The sequence below is a fragment of the Crotalus tigris genome, unplaced genomic scaffold (assembly GCF_016545835.1).
Source record: "Crotalus tigris isolate CLP2741 ecotype Arizona unplaced genomic scaffold, ASM1654583v1 scf7180000017551.9496454, whole genome shotgun sequence".
In the NCBI taxonomy this organism is placed as follows: domain Eukaryota; kingdom Metazoa; phylum Chordata; class Lepidosauria; order Squamata; family Viperidae; genus Crotalus; species Crotalus tigris.
Genome location: NW_024096469.1, coordinates 7,796,951 through 7,821,036, shown reverse-complemented (window position 1 = coordinate 7,821,036; position 24,086 = coordinate 7,796,951). Strand labels below are relative to the sequence as shown.

Below are 24,086 nucleotides of genomic sequence, written 5' to 3'. Positions count from 1 at the left end.
AGTTAAACTTCTGATCATTGCATTAGGTCATTCAACTCTTGCAAGCAAGTTAATTTCATCTCTGTAAAATAAACTAAGACAAGTCAATCCATTGAATCTGCTCCCAAGAGGAAATTGCTTCTGTGGTTTTTGGTGATTCCCTGACTACAAGTTATGAGTGTAAATCTGTGCCAAAACAGCAACAGAAACGTTCAATTGTGCTTATTAAGCATCAACTGAGAAATAAACTATCCTGAAAGGACCCAAAGATTGTAATAAGGCTGTGCAAAGTGTTCAAACCATTCCAAATTTGAAACATCCTCTTTTAAACATGAAACAATTGGATGAAATTTAAAATTGGCTATTTTGGCAATGCTGGAAGTATTTCAAGAGAGGTTGCACGCTACGATGTAATCATTGTTTGTTATGTCATATTTTTTTTACTGGAAATGCTATTTAACAGGGCACCTATTATGTAATATAAGATTTTGGAAGATGCAAGCAGAGAAGAGTGCGCAATATTAGAAACTAACAAGGAGGGTTGGTCAGATCAACTGTGACATAATCACACATTTCTTTCTTTGCTTTGCGCAAAAACAGAGAACGATGTGAACAAATACATATGCACTGTAGCAGAAATAACCCAAATGACCAATAAAGAATATAATTTAGTAGACGAATTTCCACAAATATATTGTTTTAATGTGATGCCCAAGTACTAGCATAATAGAATGACAAACATTATTAGGGAGATGACAAATAAAAGGGTCAGCAGTCAGTAGAACATTATGTATATTTATTCCTCAGAAACATAAAAAATAAATAACATTTCAAGGTGTGCAATTATTTTTCTAGCATAGTTATTCTTATCAAGTTGAAACTAAGAATACTGATACAGAAAGCAGATTGTGACTAGTACTAATAGGAAACAAGGACAGCTTATTCAATATACATAAACATAAATATTTAATTTTTCAAGAAAAATTCATAAAAATATGGACATAATTAAATCTTGGCCCATATTGTAAGCTAATTTGCACCCTGCACATGATGTAAATATGCCACGTTGTTTTATTTTAGTGTTATTTGACCCTTGAATCAAACAAGATTGGGTATTTTTTCAATTCTGATTTTCATGCATCCTGAGAATTTAAATACATTGGGCAATAAATTCCATGGCGAGTATACGCTTTTCTAGTATCCAAAATCACATACTTTTGTTATAAAAAGGAATTCTTTCTATGCTACAAATATTGCAATGATCTTTTTCTTTTGGCATCAAAACAAACTTCCAAAATCCAATAATACATGTCAACTATTCACACTGAGTTTTCAAATTTACTTAATTATATATTAGGGACAAGATTCTAAAATCCAATAATAATACAATTACAACTACTTAGTTTTTAAACTTGCTTAACTACATATTAGGGACAAGGAAGGGATCAGTAGGGATCAGTAAGAATTCATGACTACCCTTTTTAAGACTATTCTCAGATATACTACCTTCCTTAATATCAATTCAAGTCAATTGCTCACTATAAGGGGAAATATTTCTGAGTCATTTTCCTTTTTTCCTTAAACTATGCTCTGTACATAAGGAATTATTAAGAAACCCTCAGAATCAGTTATCTGTGTCAATGCTGTTTTTGATAGAAGGAAAGTATTTTCTGATGGTACGGAATCAACACTTTCAATAAACTCAACAATCTGGACAGACCATATTTTAGTGCGGACAGCTTTTCAAACCAATTTTAATTTTGCTTGGACAACCTTCCATTTGCTAAGACAACCTTAATTTTGTAGACTGAAATAAAAGTATTCAGGATTACATTTTTCTTATATTCTAATGCTACATACAATTAAAAGAAAATTAAATTATTCTAATTCTCTAATTGGAGGTAATTATCAATGAAAATATTCTTTCCTTAATCTCCCTTTGAAGCCATAAATTTTGGTGGGTATCATCTTGATTTTAATGTTATAAAATGTAGGGTTTCCTGCCCGAGCAGGGGGTTGGACTAGTTGACCTCCAAGGTCTCTTCCAACTTTACTACTACTACTACTACTACTACTACTACTACTACTACTACTACTACTACTACTACTACTACTACTATTATATTTTTGCTACCTTTTGTTTTTACTGGATTTCCTATTAATTTATAATATCAGTGGGACATTTGAATTCCAGCTACCAGCAACTTTGAGATTCTTTCTTCATAATTTGCTGTTGTCTCAGATCTTATCAGTAATTATAAAACTAGCATGTTTCTCAATATGAAAACATTGTTTTTATTTAGCTGCTTATTTCTCCAATCTCCAACCTTATCTGCCTAACTTCTAACCATAATTAATAAGTTTAAAATGTTAATCTTAATATATGTTCTGACTTCTTATATCTCTCCATTGGGGAACTGCCCTTTTATCATTACAACCTACTTCTTAATTTTTATATTATACATACTATATGAAAAGAGATCTCAGTTCTGTTAATTTAGAACCCTTTGCTGAAGGATTTTCCAAAGCTTTTAGAAAGTACATGCATATGTTATTTCCATAGATTGAGGAACTCAGCATTTGCTCTCTTGACTAATCATTGATGGGTATTGTGGTTCTATAACATTTGCAGAGTCTTAAATTCCCATTCTTTGACATTATCCCATCACTGAAGAAAACCAATTTAAGTCTGAAATGTGCTTAATGACTGTTATGTTTTTGTTTCATGCTGATTTACTTTAGGAAGGAGATCAGTTAAGCTCCTTTTTTTGTTAATTTACACACTTTTGTAAAATGTCTGTCAAATTTTGATACAGCCTACTTAATTGGTGATGATTTTTGCAGGTATTGTTATTGTCAACAACTTCTTTGGTGTCCTGCTTTGGCTTTGAGACTTAATGATTTCTCAGAACTGACAGCATCTTCATCTTTTATGTCAATGTGTTAACACACCTAAACCAAAACAATTCCTTCTTTTCAGCAGACGACAGATTAGGAAAATGCAGCACACAACTGACATACAGTATAATAGTTGTCTAGACTGTACTGACAAAGATTAATCAGTGTAGAAAATGGAAAACCAATTGAAACTATACATTTGATTTTGTCAGTTCTGATGAGTTAAGCACGTAGCTAAAAGAACAAGCATCCCCACTGCAGCATTTAATTCTCCATGTAGAAGGAATAAAAACAAGAAACTCTACTGTTCTACCCAAAAAGAAAAGTAATTGCAGTAAGTGAGAGATTGAAGATAATGCTAGATATGGGGAGAAGCAACATATATAAAGCTGATATGTACAGTATTTCTATCTATAGTCCAAGCAATATTCTATAACTGTGGTGGCAAACCTATGGCACGTGTGCCACAGGTGGCACGCAGAGCCCTCTCTGTGGGCACGCATGCCGTCGCCCCAGTCCTAGGCCTTCAGCTAGGTTTTATAAAACCTTTTCGCTTTAGGCCTCCGTCGCCGTGTGCAAAGAAAAAAAAGGTTCAATCAATTTCAACTTCTTGAGGGGAAAAAAAGATCTCGCAAAGTTGGAATTGATTGACTGAACTTTTTAGTCCCACCCAGTCTGCTGTTACCACCGCAGCCACGCCCACCCAATGGGCCATGACCACCCAATGGGCCATGACCACCCAATGGGCCACGCCCACCTGGCACCCGATGATACATAAGTGGGTTTTGGGTTGCAGTTTGGGCACTCGGTCTCTAAAAGGTTCGCCATCACTGTTCTATAATATTCTTCTCATTCTATTCACTGCATCCCCATTCTAAATTTATCTTGGTATGTATTAAGGAGTTTTAGATTTATGCGATTATGTGGGGAAATAGAAGAAGATTAAACTGTTGGTTTTTTTAAAAAAATATTGTACAACTAACTCATTTAATTATCCAGAATTATGATATGTCTACATACATAATGAAGTTATATACAATAGTTAGATAACTAAAAGTTATACCATAATGCTTTTAGCTCTCAGTAAGAGCGGGCAAATGAATGAATTCTAGGTATATGATGTTCTGCTTTGGAATCACAGTTTCGCCAGTTATCTGCACATATACAGGATACCTACTGGACCACAAGTGGCTTCAGTTCTTCTAATAATATTGAAAAGAGTAGGATCTCTGTGGGCCCCTGCTCTTACAAAGCATGCATCTTCAGAGATCATAGAGATAGACCTCCGTCACTTCCCTACTTCTCTGAAAGCATTCCACTCAATAGTAGGTTGGCTCTAATTTTATTGTTATTTGGAACCATTAAAATATGCTTTTTCAGAGAACTTTAGAATAGATTGTTAATGAAAAGGAACCTCAATCTAAGGGCATGCTAGCTGAGGAATTCTGGGAGTTGAAATCCACAAGTCATAAAAGGGCCAGGTTTGAAGAGCCCTGGTCTAAGGAATGGATGTTGTGGCTCTTCTTTGGGACATTATTGCTTTTTCTATTGGTTATGATTATTTTTATTTTGATGTACTTTTTTCTGCTGAAAGCCACTTTGAGCCTTGCTGGACTGAACAATACATAAACTATAGCAAATAAGAAACAAACATCATATCCAATTTCCAAAGACAAACATTAAATCCCCCTGTTTTCATGAGCAACAATGTAAGTCTCCAGGAACAGCTTTAATATCAAACTCATTTTTAGAGGGACAAGGAGCCTTCAAGAAAGGGAAAAAGACAAATCTTTTAGCATCATCGTAATCCTTATAATTTCACATGTTTAACCCTCAGGGATGTGTGAACCCTTCCCAAAAAGAACCCAAATTTTACAATCAGGCAGACTGTACAAGAACAAAACAGTCAAGAACTTCTGATTCTGTAAGATTGTAAAGCTATTAATCAAATTAATCAAAATTACAATATAAATCTGTATTAGCCCAAGAACAAAATACTGGGTCATTAGAGCTATTTTACCCTTTCCATGAGGACCCAGTATGCCTGTCCCATTTTTGTTTCTGTCCTGACAAAGGACAACATATGTTCTCTTCTTTTTTCCTCTCCTAATGTTGCAGACTATTTCCCTGAACCTGTAATGGTGAGACAATTAAGGCAGAACTATCTCACACTTTTCTTCATTGTTTGGGCAAGACAGATATCTTAGATCTGAACATTCAGGTCCATGATCATTTGATATGGAATATAACATCTTTGCACACAGCAGATGAGTTTTTTAAGTTACACCAGGCAAATACAAATTACTTCTGACAGTTTTTTTTTTTTTGAAAACTGTAGAGTTGGAGACTGACATAATGTGATTCTAACCTGGATCCTGGGAAAGTAGAGACGTCTCTCATTTCTTATTTGTTTCTGGGTCATCTCCTGCACTTTAAATGTTAAATTGATTCTGGATTGGAATCTAATAAAGATATTTATTGTAATTTTTGCTGACGTAGCTTGAGACACTATTGTCTGTATTAATGTATAAATATTTATACCCATCAGGCTATTCAATTTTGGTATTAAAACATTATGTATTGTGCAGAAAAGAAGTAGGAAATGGTAAGACTAAGAAAAAGAAAATAAAAAACAGATAAAATTAGTTTCTACTAACAACATCTATTATACTTCTCAATACCTTTCTATCCATATTTTACATTCTTGCTTCCATCACATGTTTACACTACTTTATGTACTGCCTTTTGTTCTTTAAAATTTGCACCTCTCTCTTTCTGGGGATCACATCATGTGATGAAATATGCAGTTATCAGCAATAGAACTGTGGATTTCCAGGGAGGAGGTATCACATTCCAGAGTGGGGCCCAGGTAAGAGACGGCATAGTCCTGTACTGGATGGGAAGGGAGGAAGAGATTCAGGGTCGCCACCCTTTAGAACCTCCCAGGTTATAATTATTAGGTTAGAAGGTTATAGCTTCAGTCTGATGAGATTCTATTAGGCATGAGCAAACAAAGGACTGAACTTGATTGGATTTTACTGTGTTGTCTTTGCGCTTAGGCCTAACACATCAACCTCATTCAACCAGAACCTGATTAGATTTCTTCTTCCTCACAATCAAGTCATTCTTACTTAATAGATTTATTTTGCATATTGAACTACACTTTAGTTCTCCCTATGCGACTAAATAACCTTATATATATTAAGGACACTAGACAGTCACTTGTCTGAAATGGCATAGGTTCTTCTGCTTGAGTAGGGGGCTGGACTAGAAGACCTCCAAAGTTCCATTCTATTCTATTCTATTCTATTCTATTCTATTCTATTCTATTCTATTCTATTCTATTCTATTCTATTCTATTCTATTCTATTTTTTGTAGTGATCACTCTGTTTTATATTCAACCCACATTCATTCAACATCCACTCATATTTCACTTATTTCTTGTTTCTTTACCACCCACACTTCTAAAACACTATTCTACTGCATTCCATTTACCTTTTTCTTCTGATACACTCAATTCTCACTTCCATATAACAAAGTGGGCAAAAACATGCTCCTATACATAGTTATTTTCACTTATTTCAACAAACATTCAGTCCTCACAACAACCCATACACTACCTGCTGTCTTTCTCCCACAAATTGTGTATCTTAAAATTTCCCCATCCGATTTTCCCTTATCAATAAGCATTCTACCAAGGTACACATATTCATTTGCTTGCTTTACTTTTTCAGCATGTTCACTCCATTTTCCATGTTAAATATAATTACCTTAGTAATTTATTACCTTGGCATTAATTTTCAGATCTGTATTCTCACTGCATTACACAATCTATTTTGGATTCTCAGTCAACAACACAACATTGTTGTAAAGGCAATAAAGGAAAAAGTACATTCAGACTTGCAAGATTCTGTTACTATTATTTTATAAAAAGTAGCATTAGCATATATGACAGGATTCCTGTCAGGGCTAATCACTGTCTGCAAACTAAAATAGAATACACTAAGGCTGACCAATATAGCTTCAGAACCACCAAAAGTATTTCTTATGCATTTATCCATAAATATAATAAACAGCCAAGGGAATACCACATATCCCTGTTTTACTCCTTATTCATTGCTGAAACGTTCACTAGGCATTCCATCTGTTCTCACATATGCATTATTTCCTTTACATACCACGTTTAATCACATTCAGCAATCACTTCAAATTTTCAAAAGATAAGAGACATATATGCTTTTGCTAAATAAACAAATTAAAAATAAACTTTCCCAATGACTTGCTAAAAAACAAAACTCTGAATGTCCAGCATAAAGTCCCAGGGCACTTTTGTTGCTTGTTATCTCTATAATCCTTTCAATCCAAATGCCAAGCACTTTTCCAAGTATGCTTAAGCAGAATAATTCTATCTTTCCCTTTAGAGGAACCATAATGGATGCTTGTCCTCCTGTAATACAACGTTTAGCTTTCAGAAATGATGGCCAAACTCTGAAATATTTGTTCCTGCAACTAAAATGTATCCTAAAATATAGCCACTACTAGACAAAGAGACAGAATATTAGCATAACATATTCAAGAACACCAACTGGCAGTTAAAAGACATGATGAAAACTTCTTAATTTTACAATACATGTACAGACTCAACCATCGTTTCAACTGGGAAATGGCGAGCACTCAGACAAATCAGCCATCAACTGACACATAGAGATAAACAACCTTTACATGCCCTTCAAAAGAGACAATAAAAATGTTTTTAAAAGCAAATAAAATAGACCAGAACACTTTCTCAACAGCAATCAACACCAGAATTAACACCAGAGAAAAATAAAGCAAGCAGTAAACAATGCGGCAATCAAGGAACTACCAACTCAGGCAGATAAGCAGTAAACAACAGCCTAATCAAAGAACTGTCAAAGAGAAAACAACATTCCCACCAACAGAGCAAGCTACTGTACATAAACTGAAAGCAAATCCCACTCCCTTCAGGCACTGAAGATGTTATTTAGTCTGGTAGCAAAATGTTTGCAAACAAACAACCAAGCTCAGACAGCACTAATGACTCTACAAAATGCATCCTTATATAAATCACTGGAGTTAATTGATCCCAAAGTAAAGTCTTGTCTCATTAGAAGAGGAAAAGGGGACTGTATTTTGGCTACATCCATAGCCTGACATCTCTACCCCCACCTCAGGGTCAAGAAACAAAGTACTTATTCCTTTAGCTCTGTTCTCAAAATTACTGACTTATAGTTCATTTTTCTACTTGGTCAGAACTTAGAGTAAGTGAGGAAAAATAAATTTGACTGTGAAACTGATTTGTTGTTTATAAATACTAAATCTGCTGCCTTATAACCTCCAACCTTGTGAACTCTAAAGCTTCCTCTTTCCACTAAGCATTCAAGATGGACAGTGATTAATATTTATATGTAATTTATATGTAAGGGTGTAGGTTTATGCATATGTTGTATATAGCATGTTTAAATGTGTGTTATGTATGTGTGCACTTTTGAGAGCAAGCAACAAAATTTCATTTTTAATGTGTGCCAGTAAAAAATGACAATAAAGGTTATCTATCTGTATGTCTGACTGTCTGTCTATATATCTAGCTTTGATTATAAGAAAATGTTCTTTATTTTAAGTAGTTACTTAGCATGAGTAAACTGAGATGTTATATTTTCAGAAATACTAGTAGCTCTGAATCCCACCTTCAGTTCAAGAGAAATGCCTCCTGGCTCATGAAGATACATTTCTTATATTTGGGTACAAATAGGATATACTGAGCTTTCAGGTTTCTTGAAATATTGCCCCACTATTTTGTTAACGATATTTTCTGAAAGTACGGTATCTGAAATGTTTGCACGCCACTGGTTGCCATGAACCTTTTATTTATGATCAAGATATTGTTGAGCCTTATACAGAGCCTTGAAATATTAACTGGGATTCTGCTAAATCAAGAAAAAAATTCATGAAATTTCTTCTTAGTGATTAGAAAAAGTAATTGTAATGGAGTAACAAAAAGGTGCTTTCATTTTTTGTCTTTAGGGAGAAAAAATCATCATAGAATACAAATACAGCTGAACTGGCAGTTAACATTTATAGAACACTGACTTGGCATTTCTGCACTTTTATGTCCCAAAAGAACATTATTCATGCCGAGAAAGACTTCTTCCTAATTGAGGTAATTCCAGTGAGATTTAAAGACTTAAGAAACACTCCCAACTAGCACTGTGGAGGAAGAGCTTCTTTCCATAGTGCTAATATTATATTATATATTTCAAGAAGCACATATGTTGTCTGAATTCATACCCATAATATAAAATGGAATGAATTGTAGCTTTTATTTTGAAAACAATTTCTCAAAACTCTTGCTTTAACACATAAAGATCTATATACATGTAGTTGATTGTCTAACACTGCTAAAAATTAAATGTACCTCTCAGTTTTAAAATACTAGCTTATATTACAGTAGGATAGCCCTGCAGATTTTGACTGATCTAGAAAGATAAGCAGAGTTAGTTCTCACTATTATAAATCTGGGTGATAATGTATGCCTTATCTTCAAAAGCAATCTATCTAATACTCTATCTCAATGTGTGCCCATGCCCAAAAAAATATGGAGAGAAGGAAATCAAAGCTACTTTTGTACCATGCCAAGAAAACAGTATGGCTGCATTTGTGTAGGTCATCAAAGAGTTGAATAAAACTTGAAAATGACTTTCTACTAATAAAGACCTTGAAAAAAGATAACAAATCCTGAACTGCACAGAACTCTATGGCAGCTTAGTTCACTGGTTAGTGAATATTAGAAGAGGAAGCAAAATCTAATCATATGCTTCACATTGCTATTGTTATATATAGACGATAATCTAGTAATTCAAACCTATTAGACACCAAGAACAGAAAATACAATTTAAAATATCTTTTGAATAGATATATTTTCCTAAATTTCTAAATAGTAGAGATTTGATTCCTTTAGTATTCAGATTATATTTACCCAAATAAGTATTCCATGATATTAACTCTGAACAGATTCAGGGTTTTAAGACCCGCTATTTATTCAAGCAAGTGTCTGAACAATTGTCCATATCATTAAGCCTATTGACAAAAAATGGCATTCCTTTATTTAAAGTATAGTTCCAAGATCAAAATGTAAGTTCATAAAACATATATATACTTATGTACATATTTTAATGTTGATGTTGTGTATCTCTAAACTTAAAATGTTAGTAGTTTAATCCTTACTTCGTTGTAAAATGTGTTTTATCAGGTTGAATAACATCTCCTATGAAAAATAAATACATAACAGATTTGAAAACCACACTTCTTAACCAGTGAATCCCCAGAAATACTTATGAAGTTCTGGAAGAAAGTTATTATACTTGGACAAAAAGTTACCAAAAGCTCTTCCCAGCTTATACATTTCAGACCCTTTGTTATATGGGACAAAATAGTAATTCTATGTAGTGAGGGTCATAAATTTAGTACTATCATTATAGCTATTATAGAGATATGTTACATTCCATCTATTTCAATAGGCAGAATATTGGAATATCTGCTGGTCAAAGCTCAGGCAATGGCTAAATATTCACTGCTTACTTTCTTGTCTCCTCCCCCCCCCCACTCCTTCCCTTCCTCCTTCAAAGGAAAATTGTTGCTAGGATTGCTCTTGGCTCCCATCCATTTGTATAATGACCTGCTGGATGCAATGTGCTTATGTCTATCCTCCTATCTGCATTGTACATTTAGAATAAATCCTGTAGAAACTGGCCAGATGTTTTAAGCTACTCTCTGAAAGGAGATAGGGAGCCCAGAGAGGAAGGAAACAGATAAATCCAATTGCATAACCACATGAATTATGAACAATAGTGGTCTTATGATCTGATGTATGCCCAGACATCTGGATCATGTCAATTGCTGGGAGATTTCCAAGCAAAAGCTAGACTTACTGCATGAAGAAAAGATACATAAACATCGGACCCATATACAGGTTGATACATTTCTATCCAAGTCTATTCCTCACAGGTAAGAGTGAGAAATAATGTCCTGCAACAGTCTATGGCATGATAATCAGAATAACTGGGTCACTGATTATTTTTGAGAGATGTGTGTGTTTGTGTGTGGGTGCTAAGTGAGTTAAGGATTGGAGGGAAAACATTCTAACTACTGACAGAATTACAGATGCATGCTGTAAGAGGACTAAATTGGGCCATCGATTCTTGTTAAACTAAACCTGTATTCTATCCAGAGAGTGTAGCTAATATTAACGCTGAACACATGCTTTGCTTCACAGATACAATGCAGTGAACCTGAACACCCAAAACAAGAGAACGGGTCATTTCTTCACCACTGCCACCATCACTACTAACAACCATCATCATCACCACCAACACATTATATAAGGACAAAGGAAACAAAAGATAAAAGGAAAGAACTTCCCATTTACACAAGGGACTCTTTTGTTAGCAAGACTTCCTGGTTCAGTACTCCCTGGCTATGTCTAATCCTGAAATAATCAAGTGTTCTAATTTCCATGTTCACAATTTAGGTGTCTTCATGACTCTTCCTAAACTATAAGGAGCTAAGCTCTGCTCACGTTGTGCCATCTTTTTTGTCCATAACATTTGTCTTTCTCTATTGAAATGTCTATCAAATACCAGCAGTTTTCAAGATTTACTTTTATTTCAAAATGATTAACCTTCACAGCATGCACCCAAAAGTCTTAATGCTCACTGTATGTACCTAAAACATATTTTCAAACTTAACTCAGAGAATGACATAATTAAAACATTTTTTAGGATTAAAAAAAAAAATCTTTAAATAAATCTTACGATTTATGATCTTTAAAAAGAAGCTGGTTTGTGATTACCGCAGCAAACATGAAATTGAGGTTTTGCCTTAGAATTGCTGTGAGGGCTCCAGCGAAATTTGCAACTTTTATCTTTCATCAACAAATATATGACTTTGCATTACTTTTCAAGGTATCACAGCTTTTGTCTTCCTGTTGCCAAGATTAAAATGGCTACTGCTGAGAAGCAGCACAAGAGAGATTTAGATTGAGATGCTTAGGTAAGATGGGACAGAAGCCACCCATATGTCTTTCAGAAAGAATTATGGATGTGGAAATTCTCTGAAGTCTTTGAAGTCTAGGTCAGACCTCAGACTGAGCCACCTTTTCATTCAGCTACAACTTTTATTCAGAGAAAATAATTAAATCCGATGTTATACTGGATAGAAGCAAAGAGACAAGCACTGGATACAAAGCAATCCTGACAGATGAAAAGGTGAGGATCACAATTAGAAGAAACAGAGAGAACCTTTAGAAAGGAGCAGTAATAAATACTGAATTTCGGAATATTCATTTTTGAAATTCTAGCGTACAGCTCTGCAATACCCTAGAAAGTAATACAATCTTTTGCATTCTAATTTCACAGGTTAAGAAATGAGCAGCCAGCAGCAAGATTATTTTGCGTGACAGCTGGAATGTCAAAACTGCACTATGCTGCTAATAACTATGCTGCTAGTACAGTTTTGCAACAATTAAGAGCATAAGATTTTGCCAGAACTACAGTTAAAAGTTACTTTACAGCACTATGATATATGTACACACAAAATGAGCACATTTCTATGAGCTGGAAAATAATTTGCACTTCTCTGTATAACTGGGTTATTTGCATGATTTCTACATTCCAGCTATGCAATGCAACAAGTTTTTATTGGTTGGCTTATTTCAATAAAATTAAAAAATGGCTTTGTTAATCAGAACTGTGTTCCAATATAATATGCTTAGCTGTTTGCTTTTAAAATGAAGTTTAAAAGGCAGAACAAACTGAACAACATAAACTAAGAACACATCTTACACAAGAAGGGGCCTTTTCTCAGTACAGAGATAGAGAATCCACCAATGGGTTTTCTCTGTCTGCCTGCTCTTGAGACCAAGTAGCCAAGCTTGACATGCCCTCTCTTGCTAGGAAATCCAGTTTTGACGAGGGTGAAAGTGGCTGATGCAAGGACGAAGTGTTGGCTCTCAAATCCCTAATAACGGCATAACTGACCTTAGGATGGCTGTGGATTCTCCACCTCCGTACTGAGAGAAGGCGTTCAGGTAAGACAACGTCCCTTCTTCAGTACAGGAGATGGAGAATCCACCAATGGGACATACCAAAGCCTCATTGTCCCAATGGGTGGGAAACAGATAAGGCTGAATCTATGTCCCCGGAAACCACCTGCTGGAGGACCCTCCGACCAAAGGAGGCGTCCGCTGAAGCGATGCGGTCAATCCTATAATGATGTATAAAAGGGGAGGATGACGACCTTGCAAATCTCCTCGATGGACGCCTGAGTGGCCCAATCCGCAGATGTCACAGCGCTGCGAGTGGAATGGGCTTGGAGCCGGCAGGGAGGAAGACTGGTACGCCTCCGCAATACAGGCCCTGATCCACCTGCCGACAGTGCCAGCGGACACCTTCTGTCCCAGGGAAGCCGGATGGAAGGAAATAAAGAGGGCCTCAGATCTGTGAAAGGGTTCCGTGCGCTTGATGTAACGCCGCAGGGCCCTGCGGACGTCCAATGTGTGCCACTGCCGCTCCAAGTCATGGGAAGGATCAGGACAAAAGTTAGGCAAGATAACTTCCTGTGTCCTATGAAAGAGTGAGTTGACCTTGAGTACGAAGGTGGGATCCAACCGAAGGACTACCCGGTCCCGGTGGAAGATGCAAAGATCATTCCTGACCGAGAGAACAGCCAGCTCGGAGATATGTCTGGCTGACGTGATGGCAATTAAGAATGCGACCTTAAGAGATAAGGCCCACAATGGAATATTAGTGATGGGCTCAAAGGGCGGTTTCGTGAGTGCACGAAGCACACGAGGTAGTTCCCAGGAAGGATACCTGTGTACCATGGGAGGCCTAGTGTTGCATGCACCCTTGATGAAGGTGCGTATCCTGGGATGGTGAGCCAGAGGAACTGAGTCTGCACAAGTGAGCAACGTTGATAGGGCCGCCACTTGCCTACGAAGGGTCGCAGGGGCCAGGCCTGTGTCCAGACCATCAAGAAGGTAGTTCACGATTTAGGGAATAGTTAATTTGTAGACATCCAGTTGCCGCCTTCTGCACCAATGGCAAAAAAATTTACATGTAGAATCATAAATGCGATTGGTCGCCGGCCTACAAGAGGCCTGAATCATGGAGATTGTCCGTGGTGAGAACAACTCTTGTGTCCTGATTCTGCGCTCAAGCACCAGGTGGCTAACTGCAACCACTGAGGGTTCGGGTGTTGGAGGACCCCCTGGTGTAAGGATACGTGATGCGGGGGAATCTTCCACAGAGGAGAGCGGGAGAGATTCATTAGGTCAGCAAACCAGGGCCTCTGTGGCCAGTATGGGGCCACGAGGATCACTTCCGCCTGCTCCTGGAGCAGTTTGCAGATGGTTGCTGGAATGAGCGGAAGGGGAGGGAAGGCATAAAGTAGACCTTGCAGCCATGGAGTCCGTAGGGCATCCATCCCCTCCGCCCCCGGAAGGTAATAACGGGAGAAGTACCTGGGGAGTTGGGCATTGCTCGACGATGCAAACAGGTCAAGGACCGGATGGCCGAACCTGTGGGATATCTCGGAAAAAAGATCCGGATGTAGTCCCCATTCCGAGGGGTCTATTGTAGAGCGACTCAGAAAGTCTGCCTGCTGGTTCTTGACCCCCGAGATGTGTTCGGCCCTTAAAGAGGCCAGGTTGGACTCTGCTCAGGATCCTAGTAACCAGGCCTCGGACATAAGGGACTTGGACCTGGTGCCCCCCTGCCGGTTCACATGAGCCTTGGAAGCCACATTGTCTGTGAGAATCAATATGTGATGGCCCCTGATCCAGTGTTGGAACTGACGAAGAGTTAAGTGAATGGCCCTGAGTTCCACCCAATTGATGTTGTGTCTCAAGTCTACACGGGACCAACGGCCCTGCGCAAACTGAGACTGTAGATGGGTTCCCCAACCAAATAGGCTGGCGTCCGTCATGATGGTGAGGCGGTCCGGCTCCTTGAAAGCTGACCCCTTGGCTACCGCTTGTGAGAACCACCAGCATAGAGACCCGAGGGTGTGGACCGGGAGCCTCACCTGCTGGCTGGATGAGCTGGCATTCAACCGCTGGAATGGTAGAAGGAACCATTGGAGCTCCCGCAAGTGGAGTCCGGCCCAGGGGACAACGGCTATGCAGGAGACCATCTTTACCACAAGCTGGGAGAGTAAGACCAGTGGAACAGTGCGGTCCTTGTACACTCGGCGAGCCAGGTCCCTGATGCTGACCAACCACTCCTGGGAGAGATAGACCATGCAGTTTGTTGTGTCTATGATGGTTCCCAGGTGCAGGAGCCTGGATGAGGGAACCGTCTGGCTTTTTTGGAAGTTCACTGAGAACCCGTGCTGTTGGAGGACCTGAATAGTTAGTTCCAGGTCCGACTGGGCCGCCCAGAAGGAGGACGCTTGGATCAAGATGTCATCCAGATAACATTGGACGCATACCAGTACCTTCTGCAAATGGGTGGCCAGCACAGCCAGGATCTTGGTGAACACCCTGGGTGCTGAGCAGAGGCCGAACGGAAGGGCCTTGTACTGGAAGTGGCGGCCCCTGTAACAGAACCTGAGAAACCGCCGGTGATCTGGATGGGGATGTGGAGATATGCTTTCGTGAGGTCTATTGATGCCAGGAAGTCTCCCTGTCTGATGTCTCTCAGGATGGACTGGAGTGATTGCATTTTGAACTTTTTGTATGCAATGTAATAGCTTAGACTCTTGAGGTCTAGAATTGCCCTCCATCCCCCTGAGGAATTGGGGACCACGGAGAGGATGGAGTAGAATCCCCTGCCTATGTGGTCCAATGGTACTGGTTCTATGGCCTGAATCTCTAAGAGATGTTGAATGGCCTCCTGCATAAGTCTTTTTTTGCTTTGATCCCAAGAAGTGGAACAGGTGATGAAGCGACCCGGGGGACTGACCAGAAACTCCAGGGACAGGCCAAACTGGATTGTTTGTAAGACCCAGGCATCCATGGATGTGAGTTCCCATTGATGGAAGAAGTGGGCAAGTCTTCCCCTTATGGGAAGTGCGGTGTGAGAGTCACTTGAACTTCCTGAAGGGATGTCCTGCCCCTCAAAATGGCCTCTTGGATTGTTTCTGCTGCCTGGGTCGAAAGCCCGATCTGTCGTATGGATGGTCATATGGTCTGTCCTGCCGGGGTGTGTATGAACGGGAAGGCTGGGTGGCTGCTGAACCTGCTGCCATCCGAAAGGACTGCTTGCAGAAATAGTGGCACGTTTGTCAGCCCGTTTATTAAGATGAGCCATGACCTTCCGCTTGTCCTTGTTCTCGACAAGGTACAGATTCAGGGCCTCCCCAAATAGATTGTTGCCCAGATAGGGGGCAGTTGCGAGACGCCATTTGGCTTTGGCGTCAGCCTGACAGTGTTTCAGCCATAGCATCCTTCTGGCTGTGATGTTGGAGGCTAGAGACCTGGAAGCAAAGTTGGCCGACTGAAGTGTCGCATGCGCGGCATACTCAGTTGCAGACACCATTTTGTTTAGGTCCTGGTGAGTCCGAATGTCCTCAGAAGGGACTCTGGCCTGAAGCTGACGCAGCCATAAGAGGGTGGTCCTGACAAAAAAGGACGCACAGGTGGCTGTTTTGATTGCCCATGCTGCTGATTGATGGGTCTTTAGAAAAGTTTGGTCCCATTTCCTGTCGTCCACTTTAAGCACCTCAGACATGTCTCCAGCGACTGCAGTCTGGGACACCAGAGGGGTCCAGGCCTCATCCACCCTGAGGACCTCCAGGGCCTCAGTTAGGTCTGTAGAGGTACTAAAGATCTTTTTATCTGTCCCGCCTACAGAAGGAAAGGAGGAAGGGGAGACCCATTGCTTTTTGATCCCTTTAAAAAATATAGAAGGACAGGGAACGTGATGCTGGGTTGCCACCATTTCAAAGAATATCGGATTTGGGCTGGAATCCGATGTGGCCTGTGGCTGAGGGAACTGATCGGACCCTATGTTTGCCTTTGAGGTGGCCTTGTGAAGCAAAGGAAGAAACAGGGCTGGATTAAATAGACCTCCCAAAGAGGTAAGTTCCTCCTCCTCTGAGAGATTGAAGTCCGGCTGATCCTCACCCTGCGGAGATGAGTATCTGCTAATTGAGGAATGTGCAGGAGATGTGGGCTCCTGAAATAAAGGGATCCCCATGGGACGGGCATAAGGAGGCATAGCTGATGTGGAAACCTCCTGCCCGGGTGGGTGGAAGGACCATTCTGCTAATGCGCGTTCCACAACCTTAGATAGTAGGGCCTCAAGGCAGCCATCGGAGAAGATGTCTCTGAGGTCTGGCCCCGAGTCCTGTGGCTGTTGGTGTGAAGGTGGCCTCAGGAGCCAAAACCGAGGGGGGGGGGCGGTAGAGTGGTTGCTGTGTGCTGAACTAGCACAGAAGGGGGACAATGTGTGGCGGGGGTGTTTGTCAGGGACGACACGCTGAGGTTGAAGGCCCCAAAGGGAGGTCAAATTCAGGTGCCACCAGTTGATCCGTCCCAGATCCTGCCAGTCTCTGCGCTCTGGAGAACTCCTTCTCCAGAGCCTGGTGCCTATGGCTGGCTTGCTTCTCCGCCAACTTGGAAGGCTTTTTCAGGGTAGCCTTAGTCTTGTTCTTGAGCTTACCTGCTGCCTCCTGTTTGGAATTCTTGTGTCGGCCATAACTGGAGGATGAGGAATCAGTGCTCATGGGTTGAGGCACCGTGGAGTCCTCCATCCTGGGATGAGCTATCTCAGGAAACCTGAGGGTGAGCTCTGACAGGCAAGCAGTTGGTGGGAAGAGAAATTGGAGCAAGTAACGAGGACTGCTCCCCTGACCAGTTAATAATTCTTTCTTGGCTTAGGTCACGGTTGATAAAATGAAACTGAAGGCACGGTTGGGACCCTCTAAGGGCTCCGTCCGGAGGCCTTAGGTGGCCAGTCAAGGTGCACCAGACAGCCCAATGAAGGGCGCAGAGGGCCTGAAAATGAGGCCTGGCAGAGGCAACGTGAGAGGAGATTCAAATGGCTGCTCTGATGAAAGTGGTGGCCTAAGAATTGGGCCTTGTCTGCGAATTCCTGATTTGAACTTAATGGATGCAGTTTATGAAACCCAGGCAGAGTTAAAATAGTATCTCAGATGGCCTGAGAAGTAGCCAGAATAAGGGAAACCTTGTGGGAAAGCTGTGAGCCTGCAGCCAGTACAATGGGCTTAATGTGGTGGCTTAAGTAGGGCCACGCAAGAGTCCGCCAACCTTCCTGGGATGGCAAGGCTGTGTAATGGGCCTGGAGTCCTGTTGGAAAAGCCCTGTAATGCGCTGAGGCCTTCAGTTAGTGATCTGGCTGATGGCAATTGCAAGGCTGACCATGTGGCATGCCCAAAATGGCGGCCGTGGCGAATTCTGGTGAGGCTTCCTGAGATCGATCAGGGTACTTCTGTGAGAAACCCTTGTCTCGAAAAGCAGGAATTTAACTAAATTCGCTCAGAAACTGATTGTAAAGGCAAAAGGAGACCTCCGTCCGAGCTTTGAGCTCGTCAGCCGTCCAAAATGGCGGCCGCAACTTTTGAGCCGTTGGAAAAGGCCTCCGGAGGCTTGGAAGGTAAAATTGAAGCTGTGGGGGTGATCTGACTGCAGCGCAAAGCGCTGTGCAGGGGAATTAATGGGGAACCGATGTTGAAGGGATTTCCCCCCCCCCCGAGCCCTGGGGATAGAAAGGAAATTACTCTCCCCCCCTTCACCCCACAAGCCTCAAATCAGCCGATTTGAGGCAGCGCTGATTGCAGCGTTCCTGAGGGGAAATGATTGGGAAGATCTTTTAGAGTGCAACACTAATTAGGGGGAGTACAAATACCTGAATAAATGGAAGGAGAATTCAACAATGGATCTCTGATCTGCTAAATGAATTGCAAAAACCTGAGAGCCAAACCTGACGCGTCTTCAAGAGCATGAGACCAAGTCAAGACTGGATCTCCTAGCAAGAGGGGGCGTGTCAAGTTTGGCTACTTGGTCTCAAGAGCAGGCAGACAGAGAAAACCCATTGGTGGATTCTCCATCTCCTGTACTGGAGAACACAACTTTCTCATTCTGCAGTTGGTTAAACGTATCAGGTCAGATTCAGTTTCAAATGGCAGAAGTGAAAAGGGGTATTGCTTACTAGCCTCATTTGTAACAACACATTTAAGAAATCATACTATGTCCTCTTTTATTAACACCAAGGTACGTCTCCTGTCTGCAGAATTAAGGGTAACAAAAGCAAGTTTCTTCTTTGTATGTCTTACAAAGCATTTAGATTAATGACTGATAACTGACTTCAAGAGAAAGTGGCAGAAATAGATCACTTGGAAGTCCTAAAGTGTAGTGTAACAAGTAAAGATCTTTACCATTACTGCCTTAATTTCAGTTGGAAAAGCTCTAAGAGTAGACATTGATTCTATTAAATGTTACAATTTAATTAACTCTTTTATTAGGTGTCTGTACTATTGGATGGCAAAACAGAATGGAATGGCAAGGCTTTTTCCAAATTAGCTTCTGATTTCTATGATTTGTTTCCAGTCATCCATTTTTTTTTAATGAAGCAGATTTTAAACAAGACAGAAAACATTAGATCTTCTTCTGTGAAGAACCCTAACCCTAACCCCAACAATCTATAACATGAGAAATTCTCACTCTCCTACTTCATGCAAGCTACTAATTCATATGTAAACCTTTGGAGGACTACCACATAAGCCAAAAGATAGCAGCTTAGCACACAACAAGGCCCATGTTTTCCCCATTAAGCATGAATCTGCAAAGTGAATACATAATAACATGGTAACAATATTATTATTGTTAATAATATTGTCTTAGTGAATACTATTTGTTATTGAATAGGATAATTTTAATAAATATAATTGATTTAATCACATTTAAAATCTCATGAGAAGTGGCAATCTCCCAAGGCTCCCACCATAGAAAACCTATTTACTTAAGGCACCATCATATTAGAGGCTGCCTTTAGTGTCCTCCTTGGACTATATGTTTGGAACCATGGCTATATAATTCTCAAAAAACTCACCTCCAGTTCCTGCTCCCTCTGCAGGGCAAATTGTTTGAAAGACTTGACAATAAGGCCAGCATTTGAGCAATCATACACAAAAATGGAGGGGCTGCCCATCCACGTTTGTAGATCATATATGGATAACGGGATATATTGAGTGTAGTTCTGTGAAAGAAAAAATAAGTTCACGTATAAGTACAGTAAGCAACTAGCCAAGACACATATTTACTGTGTAAATATGTAGCTGTGTGTGTAATAACAATAACAATGACAGTAGCAATAATAATAATAATAATAATAATAATAATAATGAGGAGGAGGAGGAGGAGAAGGAGGAGGAGAAGAAGAAGAAGAAGAAGAAGAAGAAGAAGAAGAAGAAGAAGAAGAAGAAGAAGAAGAAGAAGAAGAAGAAGAAGAAGAAGAAGAAGAAGAAGAATAAGAAGAAGAAGAAGAAGAAGAAGAAGAAGAAGAAGAAGAAGAAGAAGAAGAAGAAGAAGAAGAAGAATAAGAAGAAGAAGAAGAAGAAGAAGAAGAAGAAGAAGAAGTTGGAAGGGACCTTGCAGGTCATTTAATCCAACCCCCTGCTCAGGCAGGAAACCCTATACCAGGGTTAGGCAACCTTGGCTCTTTTATGGCTCAGGAATTCTGGGAGTTGGTCCACGAATCATAAAAGAGCCAAGGTTGCCTATCCCTGCCCTATACCATTTCAGACAAATAGCTGTCCAGTCTCTTCTTAAAAAACTTCCAGTGTTGGGGCATTCACTGCTTCTAGAGGCAGGTTGTTCCACTGATTAATTGTTTTAACTGTCAGAAAATTTCTCCTTAGTTCTAGGTTGCTTCTCTCTTTGGTTAGTTTCTGTGTGTGTGTGTGTGTGTGTGTGTGTGTTTATGTCTGTATCTGTGTTGTGTGCAAATAAAAATTATGTATGAAAAAGGAGAGAGCAAGAAAAATAAATCTGTTTAAAATGCAAATGTTATGAAAAATCATCTGTCCTTATTTTCACATTCACATCCAATTACAGAAGCGCTCAACAAAAAGCTACTATGTTCGGGATGTTCATGCAGCTCACTGGGTATTCTAAATAAAATAAAAATAAATGGTGGCATCACCTGGACCATCATACTACTTTTGATACTGGATGTAATATGCAGCCATAATGGTTAGTAATTATAATTTTTCATATATTTCTCTAACACCCACTAAATGAATTCCCAATCAAATGTCCCTCTAGGAATATGTTACTGCCTGAATTAGAGCAACATCCTCTTTTCAAATTGACAGCTTATCACAGGACTATTATTGGGAAATCAGTGTACAAATGTAGCCATGAGAGAATATTGGAACAGCTCAACAGAAAGAACCTCATATAACAAAGAACGCAGATGGCACAACATGATTCCATTTAAACAAGTCCCATCCAAGTATATTTTCTAAATATGCTTAATATATGTATATATATTTAAATTAACTATTAAATTTTCCTTCAAGAAGAAAAATGAGGATAAATTGTGATCCTCGGACAATAAAAGAAACAATACTGAAATCACTTCTGATGCAAACGCATGTTTTCAGCTTAATTATCCAAAAATAATATTTGTAATAAAGTACCAACTTTTAATAATTTAAGCATTAAACAAAAATATATGCTTCATGCTTTAACTTGTTACAAATTATGTGCAGTAATATGCCACAAAACTGAATATCTGAAAGAATAAAGCAGAAGAAAGTGGGAAAAAGTAGCATCTTTGTCACATTATTCAGGTTTTCCTTTCCGTCACAGTGCGTTCTTTTTCTCTGATTCATAACTCCTCACCATTCACAAAGCACCACTGAAGACCAGAAGAATAATTCTGAGATTTTTAAAATCCCCCCTGAAAATGTATGATTTTAAAGAAATTATAAAATATATAGGAAATAATTGAGAAAAGGAGATGTTTGGAGAATGCCCATCTTTTCTTTCTAGAGTCCATTAATGTCTCATTAGTCATATCCCTTTGTTTCTTATGCTGTGAAGGAGAATGGAGGTACTACAAAACCTTTAAAGGGATGCCTTGTAAGAGAGTAATAGACAGCTGCAACACTGATGCAGAGAGGAAAAATCATGTTATTTAATATTTCCTATTCCCTCTTTGAGATACTGCTGTCCCCTCTCCCAAGAAAGAGAGACAGGAAGACAGGCAAAAAGAAAGGAAAAGGAAAGGAAAAGATACACACATCTACCATTCTTTTGTCATGGCCCTTTCAATGCCACCACAAACTGGGCACGCAGAAGAATATAACTGCAATTGCCTTTTTTCCCCTCATGCTAAATAAACAGAGGGAAAGCAGATGATGATTACATGACAAACGATTCAAGGTATAATTTCACATGTAAAATTCAGTAAACACCCAGTAAAATTATATGCGTGTATTGCAACCCATGAAAGAGAAAGACATTAAAAATTGGCCAATTGTAAGGAATGCCAGATGCAACATCAAAAAAAGGATATAGTGTTATTAATGCAGGGGTATTCAGGATGGGAGTGTCAAAGTGGTGACACTTTGTATCTATATGCCTGCACTGCATGTGACACACATTAAAAAGGTTTTGGGTTTCGATCACCCAGTTGCAACTGCCATTTTGGTGTTGCTGGCATTACCATACCATCACCCCCACCCCACAGATGCTTCTGTGATTAGTGATTGGAGCACTGGAAGAAGCTAGAATCATAGAAACATTTGGGTTTGGTAAACATAGTAATTCCAGAAGTAAAATAGAGGTAGTCCTCATTTACTGAATGTTCAACGACCATACAAAGTTATAACTGCACTGAATGGGACTTAAGAGTATTCCTTGTAGTTATGGCCATCTCAGTGCCCCTGGAGTGATGTGATCACAATTTGGGCACTTGTCAACTGGCTTGTAATCACAGCATCCATGGTCACATGATTGCCATTCATTGCCAACTTCTGACAAGCAAAGTGAGTGGAGAAGCCAGCAAGAGGTCACAAATGACAATCACGTGACATTATACTTAATGACCATGCAGGATACGCTTAACAATTGCAGTCAGAACTGCAAAACTGATCATCCTAAGTGAACACAATCATATGATGTCACACTTTATAACCGAGTTGCTTAGCAATGAAGTTGCCAGTCACAATTACCATCATTAAAGGAGGACTACCTGTAATATAATTTTTCATAGTCGACTCTTGTTTCAAGCTGTATAAGTATTGATTATGTATATAGACATTACCAGATGGGAAATATTACAATCACATAGAATTTATAGAACTAGGATATTTCCAGGTGCAGACAGTAAAACACACTGTAAATTACTGATACAAGTTGAACTAAAAAATTAAAGTAAATCTGATAAGTAAGATATGATCTCAAGAACATAAACTCAAAATATAAAATCAATGTAGGCAATATCTTAATTATGCTTAACTTACACAGCAAATATACGGGAGGAAAGAAGAGACACTGTGAATACATTTCAAAACAGAAAAGATCCATTTAGCTTCCAGAACAAGCTATCATGCTAGCCATGGAAAAAAGGAAGATGAAAGCTTGGGGCTGACTGAACACAGATTTACAATTTGAAGCAAGGAAAGGAAATGTATTTCAATCAAGAATAACAGGAATTAGGAGAATATAATAATAAAACTACAATAAAAGATCTTTTTATAATCAGAAAAATCACAGGCGAATTTGCATTTCACACAGGAATACTCAGGGATAAAAAAAATTAAAATAAAATATAAAATGGAAAATATGCTGAAACCATTCACAAACAGGATTATTAAATAATTGAAACTTTTGCTGACAAAATATATATTCAAGAACCAGTGGCATTAAAAATAAGATACCAACGTCAACAGACCAGCTGTTAAATAAGAAAGTACCAGTCACAAATTAAATAACACAAACCTTTCACTAACTTCAGCAACTTTGAAGTGCTAACATATCTGTAGCAACAAATACAGAACAAGATTTTTTTTTGCTGAGAGACTGAAAGAGGTCAATTACATACCTAAAGAAAAGAAACAAGATGCCAGAAAATGCAAAATTTGAATTATTGAACTTATTCTTTATGTAAGCAAAATTTTCCTAAGATCTTTCAAAGACTATAAAGTCCAAGAAAGAAATGCA

General features: G+C 39.2%; 1 protein-coding gene across 3 annotated transcripts in view; it reads right to left on the bottom strand.

The window, feature by feature from the left end:
• The window catches only part of RPTOR (regulatory associated protein of MTOR complex 1), a 425,821-nt gene that overhangs the window by 249,634 nt on the left and 152,101 nt on the right, over nt 1-24,086 (bottom strand). For all 3 annotated transcript variants that reach the window (XM_039346112.1, XM_039346121.1, XM_039346131.1), the window contains exon 5: nt 19,966-20,112. In XM_039346112.1, the coding sequence (XP_039202046.1) occupies nt 19,966-20,112 (147 nt within the window). The remainder of the gene's footprint in view (nt 1-19,965; nt 20,113-24,086) is intronic.